General features: G+C 46.8%; 1 protein-coding gene and 1 long non-coding RNA gene across 2 annotated transcripts in view; one reads left to right on the top strand and one right to left on the bottom strand.

Annotated features, from left to right (window-relative positions):
- The window catches only part of LOC132870988 (zinc finger protein 271-like), a 96,955-nt gene that overhangs the window by 41,342 nt on the left and 40,059 nt on the right, over positions 1-15,554 (bottom strand). Inside the window, exon 3 of the mRNA XM_060905070.1 lies at positions 11,489-11,760. Coding sequence (XP_060761053.1) covers positions 11,489-11,760 — 272 coding nt within the window. The remainder of the gene's footprint in view (positions 1-11,488; positions 11,761-15,554) is intronic.
- On the top strand, positions 7,926-8,411 carry LOC132871027 (uncharacterized). The gene is made up of 3 exons (XR_009651243.1): positions 7,926-8,025; positions 8,122-8,222; positions 8,321-8,411. It is a non-coding gene; the product is annotated as an uncharacterized LOC132871027 (long non-coding RNA).

The raw sequence follows: 15,554 nt of genomic DNA, 5'->3' as shown, positions 1-15,554 counted from the left end.
AACCCGGACCTTCTTGCTGTGAGGCGACAGCGCTAACCACTACACCACCGTGCCGCCTACTTTGGTGTTTTTAATGCAATATCAGGCCGTCTTGAAAATGTTTGGATGAAACTCCCTAGCAAGCATTGCCTCCAGTTACAGTTAAACTTTGATGGACTCCCATTGTTTAAGAGTAATAATCAGCAGCTCTGGCCCATTCTAGGTTTATTGAAGGAAGTGGGTAATTGTCCCTTCATGATTGGCATTTTTGGAGGGGATTGCAAACCCAAATCACTTACTGAGTATTTGAGGGACCTGGTGAGTTAGTTGATTAGTCTTCAGTCTGGGTTTTTGTTTAAAGGAAAGCATTTTTTTTTGCAAGTCTGTTCTGTCGTGTGCGATGCTCCAGCCCGGGCTTTTGTTAAAGGCATTAAGAGTCATTCAGGTTATTCAGCATGCGATAAATATGTACAGACGGGTGTATATATAGGAAATCGCATGACTTATCCGCAGGCTGACTGCACCTTAAGAACGGATGTTAGCTTCAGGCAAATGTTGGATGAGGATCATCACATCACACAGTCTCCTCTGACTGGACTTGATATTGATATGGTACTGGACTTTCCTTATGATTATATGAATTTAGTGTGTCTTGGGGTTGTCCGTAGGTTGTTCGACTTGTGGTGTAGTGGGCCTTTACAAACTCGCATGTCAGGTCAGATGGTTAAAGCGCTATCGCGGAACCTACAAGAGTTAAGGAGCAACATTCCATGTGAGTTCGCTAGGAAGCCTAGAGCTTTTGAGGAAAGAGGAAGATGGAAGGCTACGAAGCTAAGACAGTTCTTGTTGTATACAGGTCCTGTTGTTCTTATAGATGTTCTGGCTGCTCCAGTCTACCACAACTTCATGCTGCTGGCAGTTGCTATTTTCATGCTGGCTAATCCTGAGGTGGATGTAGGGATATGTGACTGTGCAAAGACATTACTTGTGTCATTTGTTGAACATTTTGGCAGACTTTACGGTGAAGGCTTTCTAGTTTACAATTTGCATGGCCTTGTTCATTTAAGTGATGCTGTTAAGAGACATAGATGTGTTGATGTGATATCTGGATTCCCCGCGTCTCGTCTTCTTCCGCTTTATCCGGGGCCGGGTCGCGGAGGCAGTAGTCCAAGCATGGAAGCCCAAACTTCCCTTTCCCCAGACACCTTGGCCAGCTCCTCGGGAAGAACACCGAGGCGTTCCCAGGCCAGCCGAGAGACATAGTCCCTCCAGCGTGTCCTGGGTCTTCCCCAGGGCCTCCTCCCAGGAGGACATGCCTGGAACACCTCCCCAGGGAGGCGTCCAGGAGGCATCCGAAAAAGATGCCCGAGCCACCTCAGCTGATTCCTCTCGATGTGGAGGAGCAGCGGCTCTACTCCGAGCTCCTCCCGAGTGACTGTGCTTCTCACCCTCTCTCTAAGGGAGCGCCCAGCCACCCTGCAAAGGAAACTCATTTCGGCCGCTTGTATCCGCGATCTTGTTCTTTCAGTCATTACCCAAAGCTCATGACCATGGGTGAGAGTCGGAACGTAGATCGACCGGTAAATTGAGAGCTTTGCCTTTTGGCTCAGCTCCTTCACCACGACGGACCGGTAAAGCGACCACATCACCGCGGAGGCTGCACCGATCTGCCTGTCGATCTCACGCTCCATCCTTCCCTCACTCGTGAACAAGATCCCGAGATACTTAAACTCCTCCACTTGAGGCAGGACTTCTCCACCAACCTGGAGAGGGCAAGCCACCCTTTTCCGGTCGAGAACCATGGCCTCAGACTTGGAGGTGCTGATTCTCATCCCAGCCGATTCACACTCGACTGCAAACCGCCCCAGTGCATGCTGAAGGTCCTGGTTTGAAGAAGCCAACAGGACATCATCATCTGCAAAAAGCAGAGATAAAATCCTGTGGTTCCCAAACAGGATTCCTTCCGGCCCCTGGCTGCGCCTAGAAATTCTGTCCATAAAAATTATGAACAGAACCGGTGACAAAGGGCAGCCCTGCCAGAGTCCAACATGCACTGGGAACAGGTCTGACTTACTGCCGGCAATGCAAACCAGACTCCTGCTCCTTTCGTACAGGGATTGGACAGCCCTTAGCAAAGAGCCCCGAACCCCATACTCCCAAAGCACCCCCCACAAAATACCATGGGGGACACGATCGAATGCCTTCTCCAGATCCACAAAGCACATGTGGACTGGTTGGGCAAACTCCCATGAACCCTCGAGCACCCTATGAAGGGTATAGAGCTGGTCCAGTGTTCTGCGACCAGGACGAAAACCGCATTGTTCCTCCTGGATCCGAGGTTCGACTATTGGTCGAATTCTCCTCTCCAGTACCCTGGAGTAAACCTTCCCTGGGAGGCTGAGAAGTGTGATTCCCCTATAACTGGAGCACACTCTCCGGTCCCCTTTCTTAAAAAGAGGGACCACCACCCCAGTCTGCCACTCCAGAGGCACTGTCCCCAACCGCCACGCAATGTTGCAGAGGCGTGTCAACCAAGACAGCCCCACAACATCCAGAGACTTGAAATACTCAGGGCGGATTTCATCCACCCCCGGTGCCTTGCCACCGAGGAGCTTGCAAACCACCTCAGTGACTTCGGCTTGGGTAATGGGCGAGTCCACCTCTGAGTCATCAGCCTCAGTCTCCTCAATGGAAGACATGATGGTGGGATTGAGGAGATCCTCAAAGTATTCCTTCCACCGCCCAACAATGTCCCCAGTCGAGGTCAACAGCTCCCCACCCGCACTGTAAACAGTGTTGGCAGAGTACTGCTTCCCCCTCCTGAGGTGCTGGACTGTTTGCCAGAATTTCTTCGAGGCCAACCAATAGTCCTTTTCCATGGCCTCCCCGAACTCCTCCCAGTTCCGAGTTTTTGCCTCTGCAACTGCCCGAGCTGCGGCACGCCTGGCCTACCAAAACCCATCAGCTGCCTCAGGAGTCCCGGAGGTCAACATGGCCCGATAGGACTCCTTCTTCAGCTTGACGGCATCCCTTACTTCTGGTGTCCACCACCGGGTTTCGGGATTGCCACCACGACAGGCACCAGAGACCTTGCGGCCACAGCTCCGAACAGCTGCGTCCACAATGGAGGTAGAGAACATGGTCCACTCAGACTCAATGTCCCCCGCCTCCCTCAGAAGCTGGGAAAAGCTCTCCCGGAGGTGGGAGTTAAAGACCTCCCCGGCAGAGTGCTCGGCCAGACGTTCCCAGCAGACCCTCACCATTCGTTTGGGCCTGCCAGGTCTGTCCAGCTTCCTCCTCCGCCAGTGGATCCAACTCACCACCAGGTGGTGATCAGTTGACAGCTCAGCCCCTCTCTTCACCCGAGTGTCCAAGACATAGGGCCGGAGATCAGATGAAACAACAACAAAGTCTATCATCGACCTCCGACCTAAGGTGTCCTGGTGCCACGTGCACTTATGGACACCCCTATGCTCAAACATGGTGTTTGTTATGGACAAACCGTGACTAGCACAGAAGTCCAATAACAAAACACCACTCTGGTTCAGATTGGGGAGGCCGTTCCTCCCAACCACACCCCTCCAGGTGTCACTGTCGTCGCCCACGTGAGCATTGAAGTCCCCCAGTAGCACAATGGAGTCCCCAGTCTGAGCACCCCTCAGTACCTCTCCCAGGGACTCCAAGAAGCCCGGATACTCTATACTGCTATTCGGCCCATAGGCACAAACAACAGCAAGAGTCCTCTCCCCAATCCGAAGGCGCAGAGAAGTGACCCTCTCGTTCACTGGGGTAAACTCCAACACATGGCGGCTGAGCTGGGGAGCTATAAGCAAGCCCACACCAGCCCGCCGCCGCTCCCCATGGGCAACTGCAGAGAAGTGGAGAGTCCAGCCCCTCTCGAGGAGCTGGGTTCCAGAGCCCAAGCTGTGCGTGGAGGTGAGCCCGACTATCTCTAGCCAGTACCTCTCAACCTCCCACACAAGCTCAGGCTCTTTCCCCCCCCAGCGAAATGACATTCCATGTCCCAACAGCTAGCCACTGTGTCCGGGGATCAGGTCGTCGAGGCCCCTGCCTTCAACTGCCGTCCAATCCACACTGCACCAGTCCCCTACAGCTACCTCTGTGGGTGGTGAACCCACAGGAGGTCGGGCCCACGTCACCTCTTCGGGCTGAGCCCGGCCGGGCCCCATGGGCAAAGGCCCAGCCACCAAGCGCTCGCATATGAGCCCCAACCCCGGGCCTGGCTCCAGGGTGGGGCCCCGGCTGCGCCATACTGGGCGACGTCACGGTCCTCGATTGTTTCTCCATAAGCGTTTTGGTGAACTGGATTCTGGATTCCCTTTTGAAAATTTTCTTTGTGAGATAAAGCGTATGGTGAGGGGGCCAAATTTCCCAGTTGCTCAGATTGTCCGTCACTTGTCTGAACGTACCAATAACAGAAGGGTCCATGATGGCCATATGAAAGCTGGAACTGTGTTGAGGAAGGAGTATATTGGTGGCCCCTTACTACAGGGTGTTAAAGGAGCAATACAGGAGTTTAAAGAGTTGCACTTGAATCAGTTTTGTGTTAAAATCACAGAGGGAGATAACTGTATTAAAATAGGTGATGACATTGGTTTGCTTCAGAATATCCTCTTGCTTGAAGGTAACATGTGCTTGGTATATTATCAGTTTCATGCTGTTGAGACATTCTACACATATCCCCTCAGTTCATCTAGCCTGGGTGTGTTTCTTCTCTCACAGTTGTCGGAGAGCTTGAAGTGCGTAAAAGTTGATGATGGTCTTCGTAAATATGTCCTCCTCCACTTCAAAGACAAACTTGTGGGAAAGCCTCTGTTGCATTTACATTAGAGTCCATCTTTAAAGGAACACACCACCGTACCGTTTGTCCATGCTAAAATATGTTCTTATCTGATCTTAGATACGTTGAAGCGTGCCTGTCTCGTCTTTGTGTGTGCACTCAATCCCCTTGGTGCATGGCACTACTTTGCTAGGATTTGGCTTTCCCTGGTACATTCATTAGGGTCCAAACAGGGTTTTGAAGTGCTCTTCACCATGCTCTTTCACCGTTTTCCAAATTAAAGACGATTATGAGAGTTGTTGGATGACCCAAGTATGGTTACACAAAATAAAACGTGGTGATTTTGTAAGTGGAGAAAAAGGAGAACTATATGGCAGAATAACACCTTGGAGCACTTTTACGGCAATGCAGCTCTATGCTCACTCCTGAAATTACGCCATACCAGAAAGAGAGCCACGAAGAAAATAGCCATGTTTTTTTGGGGGGTAACTATACTTGGGTCATGTAAATACTCGCATAACAGTGTTAAATTAGAGAAAATGGAAGAGCATGGTTGCTTCACCCTTCACCCTCATTTGGGTCCTAATGAAGGTACTGGAGAAAACTAAATGCTTGCAAAGTAGTGTCGCGCATCAGAGGAATTTAGGATGCACACAAAGACGAGACGGGCACAAATCAGGTAAGGTAAGAGGTAAGGTCAGGTAAGAACATATTTCAGTATGGACAAACAGTGGCGTGTTGCAAAGGATCCCTGCGTAGTAAGACATGTTGGTCTTAAAAGATTGACATCAGTATTGTAGTATCAGTGGTAGCTTAGTGTAACAGGATTGCTTTCTGTTTTATTAAACCGTTTAGAAATTACTTCCATTTGCAGAGCTTGCAAGCAGCCATTGGATTTGCATCTCAATGCTTTCAGGGTAAAAAGTGACATATGGTTGTTATTGATGGTGTCTATGGGCAGGAACCACTCGACTGCTGCACTTTGATTGGGCCTGGATTAGATGCAACCAGTTGTCACTTTTGACAACAGTGGTAGCCCACAAAGGATTTTGTAAACTATGTAGAAAACCAAAAACATTTTTAGTGTTTTTTTTATTCATATTTATGTAGCTGACACCAAGGTCAACCTTACTACGCCAACATGTCTTACTAGCCAGAGATCCTTTTAAGTGTCTCATTCAGTGATATTGTTCTGGTTCATTACTCCCATTGATTAACACAAACATTTTTCATGTTGTTCTATAGTTGTAATTTTACATTTCTTCTTTATAGGATGTTCCATGTTGTGGAGTTTGTAGATACAAAGGAGGTGGAGGTAGTCCACAGTAATTGGTTGAATGGGGACCAAAGTTTCTGGCCCCCTTTTGTAGCCCTGTCAAAGGTGCAAAAGGCAGCAAAACAGGGCATGCGTCCAGGTGCGGACTGGGCCCTGTTTAAAGTCCGCATAATGTATTCACACGGTATAGTTATGCTTCATTTTCAGATTCCACAATTCTACACCCAAATTTGAATTGAAATCATACTGCACAAGTAACACAATAAGAAGACCTTCCACTGAAACCTAATTTACATTTGTGTTGACAGCTGTGTATGACACTGCACACACAAAGCTGCTTGATGCAAAAGTGACCTCCGACCTCAACACAGAGGACGAAGACAATAGACCAGGCTACTTGAAAAGAAGGAATAGGTACAAGTTCCATAATTTCAATTTTTAAGCATTTGAATGGCTGTGTTTCTGGTTACAATATACTTAGGAAAACGACTAGGTCGCAAGCTATAGGGCCTTGCAGTGCTAGCCTGAGCCCGCCCATACTTTGTGTGACTACAGTTCAAAAGCGAACAAGTCGCTGAAGAAACTTGGTCCTGCATTCGCTTTATTTACACATTATATGACATTTCAATGTTTGATTTGGCTTATCACTGAGCGGCTTTACCTTGGACATTGGTAAATGTGCACATTCCAATTGGTTTTCGCAGAAACTGCGTCGCCAAATTTGCTGACTCTCCATAGACAATGACTTTGGTCGCTTTTGGTCTGAACACCCCTTGACGCTGCACCAAATTTTGTGATCCAGTCTGTCTGGCCAAGTTGGCCATGCCTTCCACTTCAAATTCCCCTCTGAATTGGCTTCCAATGAAAATCAAGCATTTCCAATGGCTTGATTGAGGCAGGTTTAAAGAAAGACGCACTAGTTCTGTCATTGGCCCCGCTGGTAGATAAGTTGGAGGAAAATATTGTCTGATTGTAGCTTCGACCAGTAGCATACAGAGCCATTTTGTAACAGCAGTGCAACATGTGTTTAAAAATGTATTCAATATTATCTATTCTATTATACTGCAATGACAAACTAACATATCCCAATGTAATCAACATTAGAGGCTGTAGGTGGATGAGCAGCGAAGAGGCGGCGGAGGAAGAGCAGGGCAGGACTGCCGCTCGTGGCCCAACCAAAAAAAAATACACGGAGCTGGTACCAGCCCCCTCCATCCCATCTTTTTATGGTAGGCCTGTTACAGTTGTTTAGTGGTTTCCATGAATCTTTTATGAAGCATCCGGGTAAAGTGTAAAGTGAGCATAACTGCCACTTCCACCATTGTGACAGCTCTAGGTGAAAGGAGTCAGCCAGCTGATGAGGAGTCAGTCAGGCAGCTGGTTTTTAGTTCACAGACCATATTTATTTCTTTTTGGCTGGTGTAGGGATTATGTGTGGTGCTATTTGTTATTCCCAAGTGTCTGCTCGTTTAAGATGGGTTAGAACATATTTGTGTTTCCCGTTCATATAAATGTTGTCCTGTCTTGCACTTAAATGTTCGTCCTGTCATATCTACGCATGGGACAGTGAGAAATTAGTTTAGATTCCTTTGTATGTCTAGTGAATGTGAGGAAACTGACAATGTAGCTGACTTTGATTCCAGAGACCACAATTGATGATCCCCCTGCCACCGAAGGCAGCTCCACAGCAGGCCTGTGTGCTCCGGACAACACAGGGCCCACAGACCTGCCGAGTGGTTTGCGGCCTGTACCAACTTATAGTCCAGTGTCCAGCCAATCAGTCAGCCAGTTTGGCTGGATGACTAACGACTATCAAGTAAGAAAAATTGAATATTCTATAGTTCATGCAGGAAAAAAAAATCGCTTTGATATTACACGTGATGAGTTTAAAACATTTCCATTATTCTTTTCTTCTAGAACACCATGCAAGTTGCAGTACAAACGAGGTCACCTGATGCCCAACCTACAGGTAGGAATACTACAGTGATCTCTCTCTTTTTACCTTGACATATGTACTATTTTTTGCTACTAATCTACTGCTACTAATCTACTGTGGACATCACAGGGCCCACAGACCTGCCGAGCGGTTTACGGCCTGTACCCACTTACAGCCCAGTGTCCAGCCAACCAGTCAGTCGTCAGTCATCCGGCCAAACTGGCTTTCAAGTAAGAAAAATTGAATATTCTATAGTTCATGTGGGAAAACAAATCACCCTGATATGTGTGATGAGGTTAAAATAGTCACTTTTTTTTTTTTCTTCTAGAACACCATGCAAGTTGCAGTACAGTCACCTGATGCCCAACCTTCAGGTAGGAATAATACAGTGATCTCTCTCTTTTTACCTTGACATAACTACGTACCATGTTTTGCTAATAATCCTTTAGACCTTTTTTTCTCATGTTTTAACAGCATTTGAAAGGAAGATTCTTATACAAGTGAACACCATCCGGGAGACCCAGCTGCTAATCCTCATGCAGCTACAACAGCTCAGTAACACCGGGGTCAGTGGGGCAGCTCCTGACCCAAGAGAGTTTAGACTCCCTCTCAAGACACCAGAAGACCTTAAACACCTTGAGCAAATCTTACAGACAGAGGAGGAGAAGAAGAAGAACTTGGTGAGTTAAATGGTTGATTAATCAATTCAATCCTAAAAGTTAGTCCTGACTCTCACCCATGATTTATTCCCCCAATGATGGAACAAGATATCAGCTACTAAAAGACTAAGGTCATTTCTCTCAACCTTCAAGAAGCTTGTGAAGACTCTTTTTCTCTTTAACAAAACTTTAACAAACAAAACCCTGCTCATCTGCACTAACCTTGTTATGCCTGTGTACTCTATTTTCCCCCACATATTGTATGTTGCTGATTATATATGTCTTTTGTAAGTTGCTTTGGATAAAAGCGTCTGCTTAATGTAATGTAATATTCATTAAATAACTGAGATGCATGTCTTGTTTCAGACTGTTCTCCTGGGAACGGTGGAGGGCATGTCACTTAAAGATACAATCTGGCGTATCCTGAAAAGAACAATTGACACCTCCCTGGCAAAACATACAAACTGGAGTGGGGCGAATCAAAAAGTAGCCTTTAAAGGCCTGCTTTTAAAAAATGTGATCGTGGGTGAGTCACTGTATAAATAATATAAATATCAATATGCTAACCTATTTCAATTTTATTATTGTTAATAAACTGCTGGCATGTCTCATGTCTTAAATACAACATACACCACTTAATGAACATCCAACTGATCCAGATGGTTGCAGTGACAAGTGTTACACTGGGTATCATACTGTGTTACACTGAGTATCATACTATCCTCCTCTTGTGTTTTCCAGATGCAATCCGCTCAAATACTCTCACCCAAGCCGCAACAGATAAGGAAATAGAGATCCTTATCATTAGATGGCTTCAACCTGCCGCGGACAGAGATGGTGGCAGAAGCCGGACAGCAAGATCACGCAAACATGCACACATCGTAAATTCATTAAACTGTAAATCCAAATTCATTTTCTGTCTTCTCATTGTTTCTATCTTAATAGTATTGTGTTAGACATGAATTGATAAATGTCTAAGTGTAAAAGGAAACCATATTAATGCACAAGTTCACTTCCACTAATGGGGTTAAAAAAAAAAAAGAGTACTGGTACCAAGGGTGCCATTTCTAGAATAAGTATTAAGTCAGGGGCATCAAACTCAAATTCACAATGGGCCAAAATCTAAATCTGGGATGAAGTTGTGGGCCAAGTGGAACACACATTTGAAATTATCTGTCAGGGCTGGTTTATTTTGTCTGCAGTTCTCAATCAACTGGATTGAGGAAATCGAATCTAGTACAAATAGTTGCTCTGGTGAATAGTCACTCTGTGGAAACTGTCTGCTTATGATTTAGCCTATGTTCAGTTAACATTTTATAAAGAACGACTGCTTAGGAATTCTAGTATTAACTTGGTAGGAATGGAAAAGAAAAATGGTGGAATAAACCTAAACAAAGATTGACGGCGGGAGTTTTCTGTCCTCTCACTCGGGGTTCCGCAATCGGGCTGCGTGACAGCCGAGCGCTCGCAGAGCAACCGGACCTAGTCCTCTCGCTCGGGGTTCCGCAATCGGGCCGAGTTAAAGTCGAGTGCTCGGGGGGCAATCAGGCCTAGACTCAAACCAGAGATCGGCCGAGTGATTTCTGATTACTCGGGCCGCTTTCGGCCTGCACAATTTTTGCTACTGGGGATAGTAATCTGTGGTTGGTAGAAGAGAGCAACTGTACTTGCTTGAAGATTCTTGAAAACGTTTCGCCTCTCATCCGAAAGGCTTCCTCAGTTCTGTCTGACTAATAGGGAGTATCAAATATTTATCCTCTCATGGATCATCATAGAATCCGAATCAGAATGCTGATGGCTGCATTGTAGGTGGCTGATAAAAGATGTCTTAGACACCCACCTCTGTTCAGTGATGGTCGGATTCTATGATGATCCATGAGAGGATAAATACTTGATACTCCCTATTAGTCAGACAGAACTGAGGAAGCCTTTCGGATGAGAGGCAAAACATTTTCAAGAATCTTCAAGCAAGTCCAGTTGCTCTCTTCTACCAACCACAGATTCCTGTGAGCCAAAATGCGGAAGAAAACCTTCCCTTCAAATGTTCAGAAGACTGATGTGGCAAAACTGGTTGATGATAGCAGAATCCTTTCGCTTTGGAATTAGGACACCCACTGCCCTCCTCCAGGCTGTGGGTATTGCTCGTTTCTGCCACAACCACCGTCATCAGTCTCTACAGGAACCATAAAACATCTTGGAGCATTCTTGTAAAGCCTGTATGGTACTCCGTTGGGCCCAGGGGATGATGAAGCTCTTGACCGACGTACAGTTGTTACTACCTCACTCCACTTGGGAGGGCTGATGTCTAGCTGATGTCCAGGGGAAGGTACTGGTGGCATGGCGGGTGGGAGGACGATCTGTTCGCAACGCCAGCTGTCCATGTGGATTGCTTGAAGGTGAGCCTCGAGGGTTTTTTTGATGCAAGTTTGCCACTTTTCTCCTTTATACGTATAAAGTTTGTCAATATGTTTGTCATGCTTGTATGATAAAAAATTGTAAAATATTTATCTAAATACATGACCTAGTCATTCTAAACCTGTTGAGCTTTGTCGACGAAGCTCTCAACCCCAGAGAGATAAATTATACAATAAAGAAATATTTACTTGACCATTATTCAGGTGTTACTAGTATTTCTATTATTAACAGGTGAATTTACACCACACTGGCTAAAAGAACTGATGTAGGATCGCATTGTGATCAAATTTGTGATTTACACCACTACTCCACATATCACTGACAAAAAGAAACTGATATTAACTGGAGATACCTTCATCTAGTCATCATATTTTCTTACTTAAAAATATACAATCTTTATAAAAAATTGATGACAAACTCACAACCAAGGAGTCTCCACTGTTCCCGGCTTCCTCCCCATTTACCAACTCTCCCTGGTAGGGTCCGAAGTGTGCACCTACTGGAACAGTACCCCCCTTATTAAACACTCCCAGGCCTGCATCAGGGATACTTGACTTCTGGATTTCTAGCCCAGGAGGAAGAGTTTGTCTGGCTCGGTCAGGGACTCCCATGGGAACAAGAGTATCTGGGATGAAGAGGGGCGGTCCATGAATCTCACATTTGTTGAGGAAGAAGGATTTGCAAACTTCGCAGTCTGGGAGTAGAGAAAAAACAACAGGAAGAAATGAGGCCCAAATGTGCGTGTATCTCTAAGACCATATACAGTATGTGAGTACTGTATAAAGATTATTCAAAGAAAACTTGCCAGTAAGGTTTACTGAACAGTTGAGATGAGAGGTGTCCATCAGGACTGAGATCACACAGGATAACAAGGTACACAAGTACGAATTTTTTTACTTCCTTGTGGGAGTAAACAAGAGGTCAGGTATGAAGCTTGAAGGGCAAAATAAAACATTGTTCATGAACATGACTGTGGCACTGTATGATGTATTTGCAGTATTCTTAGGACTTGCCTGGTCAGGCTCATGCTCATTTTAAATTCGGCTACTTGTTTGCTTATCTTCTGGGAAACAGAATATCCCAAATTTGTTATGAAATCACATGCAGGTACAAACAAAATTAACTGTCCACACAGTAAGTAAGTAAATAGTCCAACACACCTCTCTATTTGAGCTTGCTGACAATTCTGGCATTTCTCGATCTAGGCATTTTTCCCCAATGCCATACATCTCGGATTCAGATTTAATTAAAAGAAAAAATCACTTAGTGGCAATTTAAGCATAACCAATTTACTGAAGAAGAAACCAGTGGACCCAGAGGAACTCCTGTCAGCGTGGGTGAGAACTTGCAAAACTTCACACAGACAGCAACCCGAGCTTAGAATTGAATCCAAGACCCTGGAGTTGCGCCACGGACGCCCCTAAATCCATACACAAATATTTGGACTCCTGTCTCTCACACCCATATGTGCTTATTGAACATCCCATTCCAGGGTCATGCTGAAGGGCATGCTCTTTGGCCCCTATTAAATCACAGCTGGTTGGGGTCTTCTGCGAGCTCATGCATGTGGGGAAGAGAGCACATAGCACTTTCCTCCAGGTGTGTTTTGCTATCCTGTGACGCAGCATGGGCTGCATTTGGAAAAGAGGAGTATGGCAGCAGGGGTGTGGCCAAGTGTCAGTTTGTGAATGGAGGGCGGGGCTGGGGAAGGTGAGTGGCAAAGTCAATATACCAAAATAATGTTTTGTAAGTCAAATAATGTTTTGTGTGTGTCCTAAAATCAAGCGAGTATGAAGCAAAAAAGCCAAAAAATAAATGTGTGTGTATATCTCCCACCTGCCGTGCTTCTGTACTCCACCCACATCAGGGACTTGTTACAATGGTGCTGAAACCCAGGAGTACGGATGGGAACCACCACATGGAGTCCTCGCCATTCAAAGATCTCATCCATGCCCTCGCTACTGCCCGGCAGAACAAGCATCAAGCAGTGATCGCTCTACGGAAAAAGCAAGAACAATGCTTCAAAGTCTTGATGCTGGCCCGGCAGGAAGATCGCCAGGCGTTCTGGCACTTGCTCGCATCGGCAGGGTCCTCGACCACCACCACAGCAGACCCTCCCTACATCACCCTCACGACAATCTGGAAGCCTTTATAGCACTCTTTGAGCAAGCGGCCAAAGCGTGAGGGTGGCTGGTCAAGTAGCGCACGGCGTGCCTACTTCTGCTACTGATTGGAGAGGCACAGCTCGCCGCCGACAGCCTACTCATATAAGCCGACATGCAGTATGTTGGCCGCTCCCCGGAACATTGCCAGTGCTTCCGGACACTGACATGGGAGGAGGTCGGCCGGCTATATGCATTTGGCCAACAGCTCTGGGATGCCTGCCGGTGATGGCAGAGGGCAGACGACCATGACGCAGAGCGGATCATCGACCTGGTGACACTGGAACAGTTCATTGTGCAACTTCTGAAAGGAATGGCGGAGTGGGTCCAGTGTCATCACCCGGCATCACTGGACCAAGCCATCGAGCTGGCGAAGGACCATCTGGAGGCAGTTCTGACGGCAGGCGGACGCGCCACCTCTTCCCCTTTTCTCTGTCCTCTCCCTTTCCCTTCCCCCAACGAGGAGGTGGAGGCCCATCTTCCCCTTCTATGTTAGTCCCCCCAAGGTGAGTGATGCCTATAATGCCAGTGCAGAGGGGAAGCCTAAACTAGTGTGCTGGCACTGCAGGGAGCCCAGACATCTCCAGAGTCAGTGTTCCACAATGGAGGTGGGAGCTGTGGTCCAAATGCCCGACATGCCAGAGACCATCGGGCTGGAGCGCATCGTATACCGCCAAGTGTTCAAGGGGATACAGTACATATCTCACATTGGTGGATTCCGGCAGTAATCAGACCTCAATCAAACAAAGGCTGATGCAAGGTGAGACACTGGGCAAGTGGTGAAGATTCTGTGTGCACAGGGATATTCACAACTACTCATTAGTGTCCGTCCACATTCTATTTAGGGGAGAAAAGCATAGAAGAAAGGTGGCGGTTAATCCTCGTCTCACCCACTCGCTGATTTTGGGAACTGATTGGTAGGGATTCAAAGGCTTAATGGAACACATAGTAAAGGGTGGGTCCTGGAATAGTACATCACGGGGAGATCCTGGTGTGGCATTGACTGGGGAAGCAATCACAGAGCCATCTACTTTAGCACCACGTCAGGGCGATAAGAGGAGTGAGGAGCAGCTTGCCCCTCCTTCCTCTGTCGGGGATTCCCACGAGGATTTCTCGTTAGAGCAGTCACAAGACAAGACTCTGCATCATGCGTCAATGGTGCCTCTCTGCAATATTTCAGCATGCAGTATTGCAGAGGCACTCCTCCATGTTATCTCCCAAGTCTGGATTCCAAAAGAAATCCTGACTGACCGAGGCACTACATTTATGTCACGCACACTGCACGAACTGTATGGGTTATTGGGAATTAAATCTATCCGTACCAGCATCCATCACCCACAAACAGATGGCTTAGTGGAACGATTCAACCAGACACTCAAAAACTTAATTTGGAAATTTGTAAGTGAAGATGCACATAATTGGGATAAATGGCTCGAGCCACTGTTATTTGCAGTATGAGAGATCCCGCGAGCCTCCACGGGATTTTCACCATTTGAATTATTATATGGGCGTAAGCCTCGTGGCATTTTGGATGTGCTGCAAGGAAATTGGGAGGAGGGACCTTCACCTAGTAAAAACGAAATTCAATATGTTCTTGACCAGTGCACAAAACTCCACATCCTCACACACTTAACCCAAGGAAATTTACAGCAGGCACAAGAACATCATGTCCGGCTGTATGACAGGGGCACGCGCCTTAGAGATTTCATACTGGGAGACAAGGTACTTGTGTTATTACCCATGTCGCGCTCCAAATTGCCAAGTGGCAAGTGTCCTTTGAGGTCACACGGCGAGTCAGGCACATTGACTGTGAGGTGAGGCAAGCGGATGGGGCGGGCACTGCAAATATACCACCTCATCCTGTTAAAATGTTAGAACAAGGAGGTCCTTGTTGCACTGGCGTTGGTAGTTCCGGAGAAGGCGGAGCTGGGGCCAGAGGTAAAAACAAAACTAATGACTCAAAACACTCCGGTCCCTCGTGGAGACTACCTCTCACCGGCCCAACTCACAGAGGTTGCCAAGTTGCAAAAGGAATTTTCTGATGTGTTCTCACTCCCTTCCCGGCTGCACCCACCTCATAAAATACCAAACTGAAACGCCTCCAGGGGTGGTGGTGTGTAGCTACCCTTACCACTTGCCTGAAAACAAAAGAAAAAAACCACCAACAACAACAGGTGGTTCGGGAAGAATTCAAGGCCATGCTCGAAATGAGCATAATCAAGAAGTCGCACAGTGACTGGAGCAGCCCAGTGATCCTGGGTCCCAAGACTGATGGGTCGGTCTGGTTCTGTGTGGACTACAGAAAAGTCAACGCGGTGTCTAAATT

The sequence above is a fragment of the Neoarius graeffei genome, chromosome 22 (genome assembly GCF_027579695.1).
Source record: "Neoarius graeffei isolate fNeoGra1 chromosome 22, fNeoGra1.pri, whole genome shotgun sequence".
NCBI lineage: Eukaryota > Metazoa > Chordata > Actinopteri > Siluriformes > Ariidae > Neoarius > Neoarius graeffei.
The sequence above is the reverse complement of the archived record's forward strand: the minus strand, read 5'-3'. Positions and strand labels throughout refer to the sequence as shown.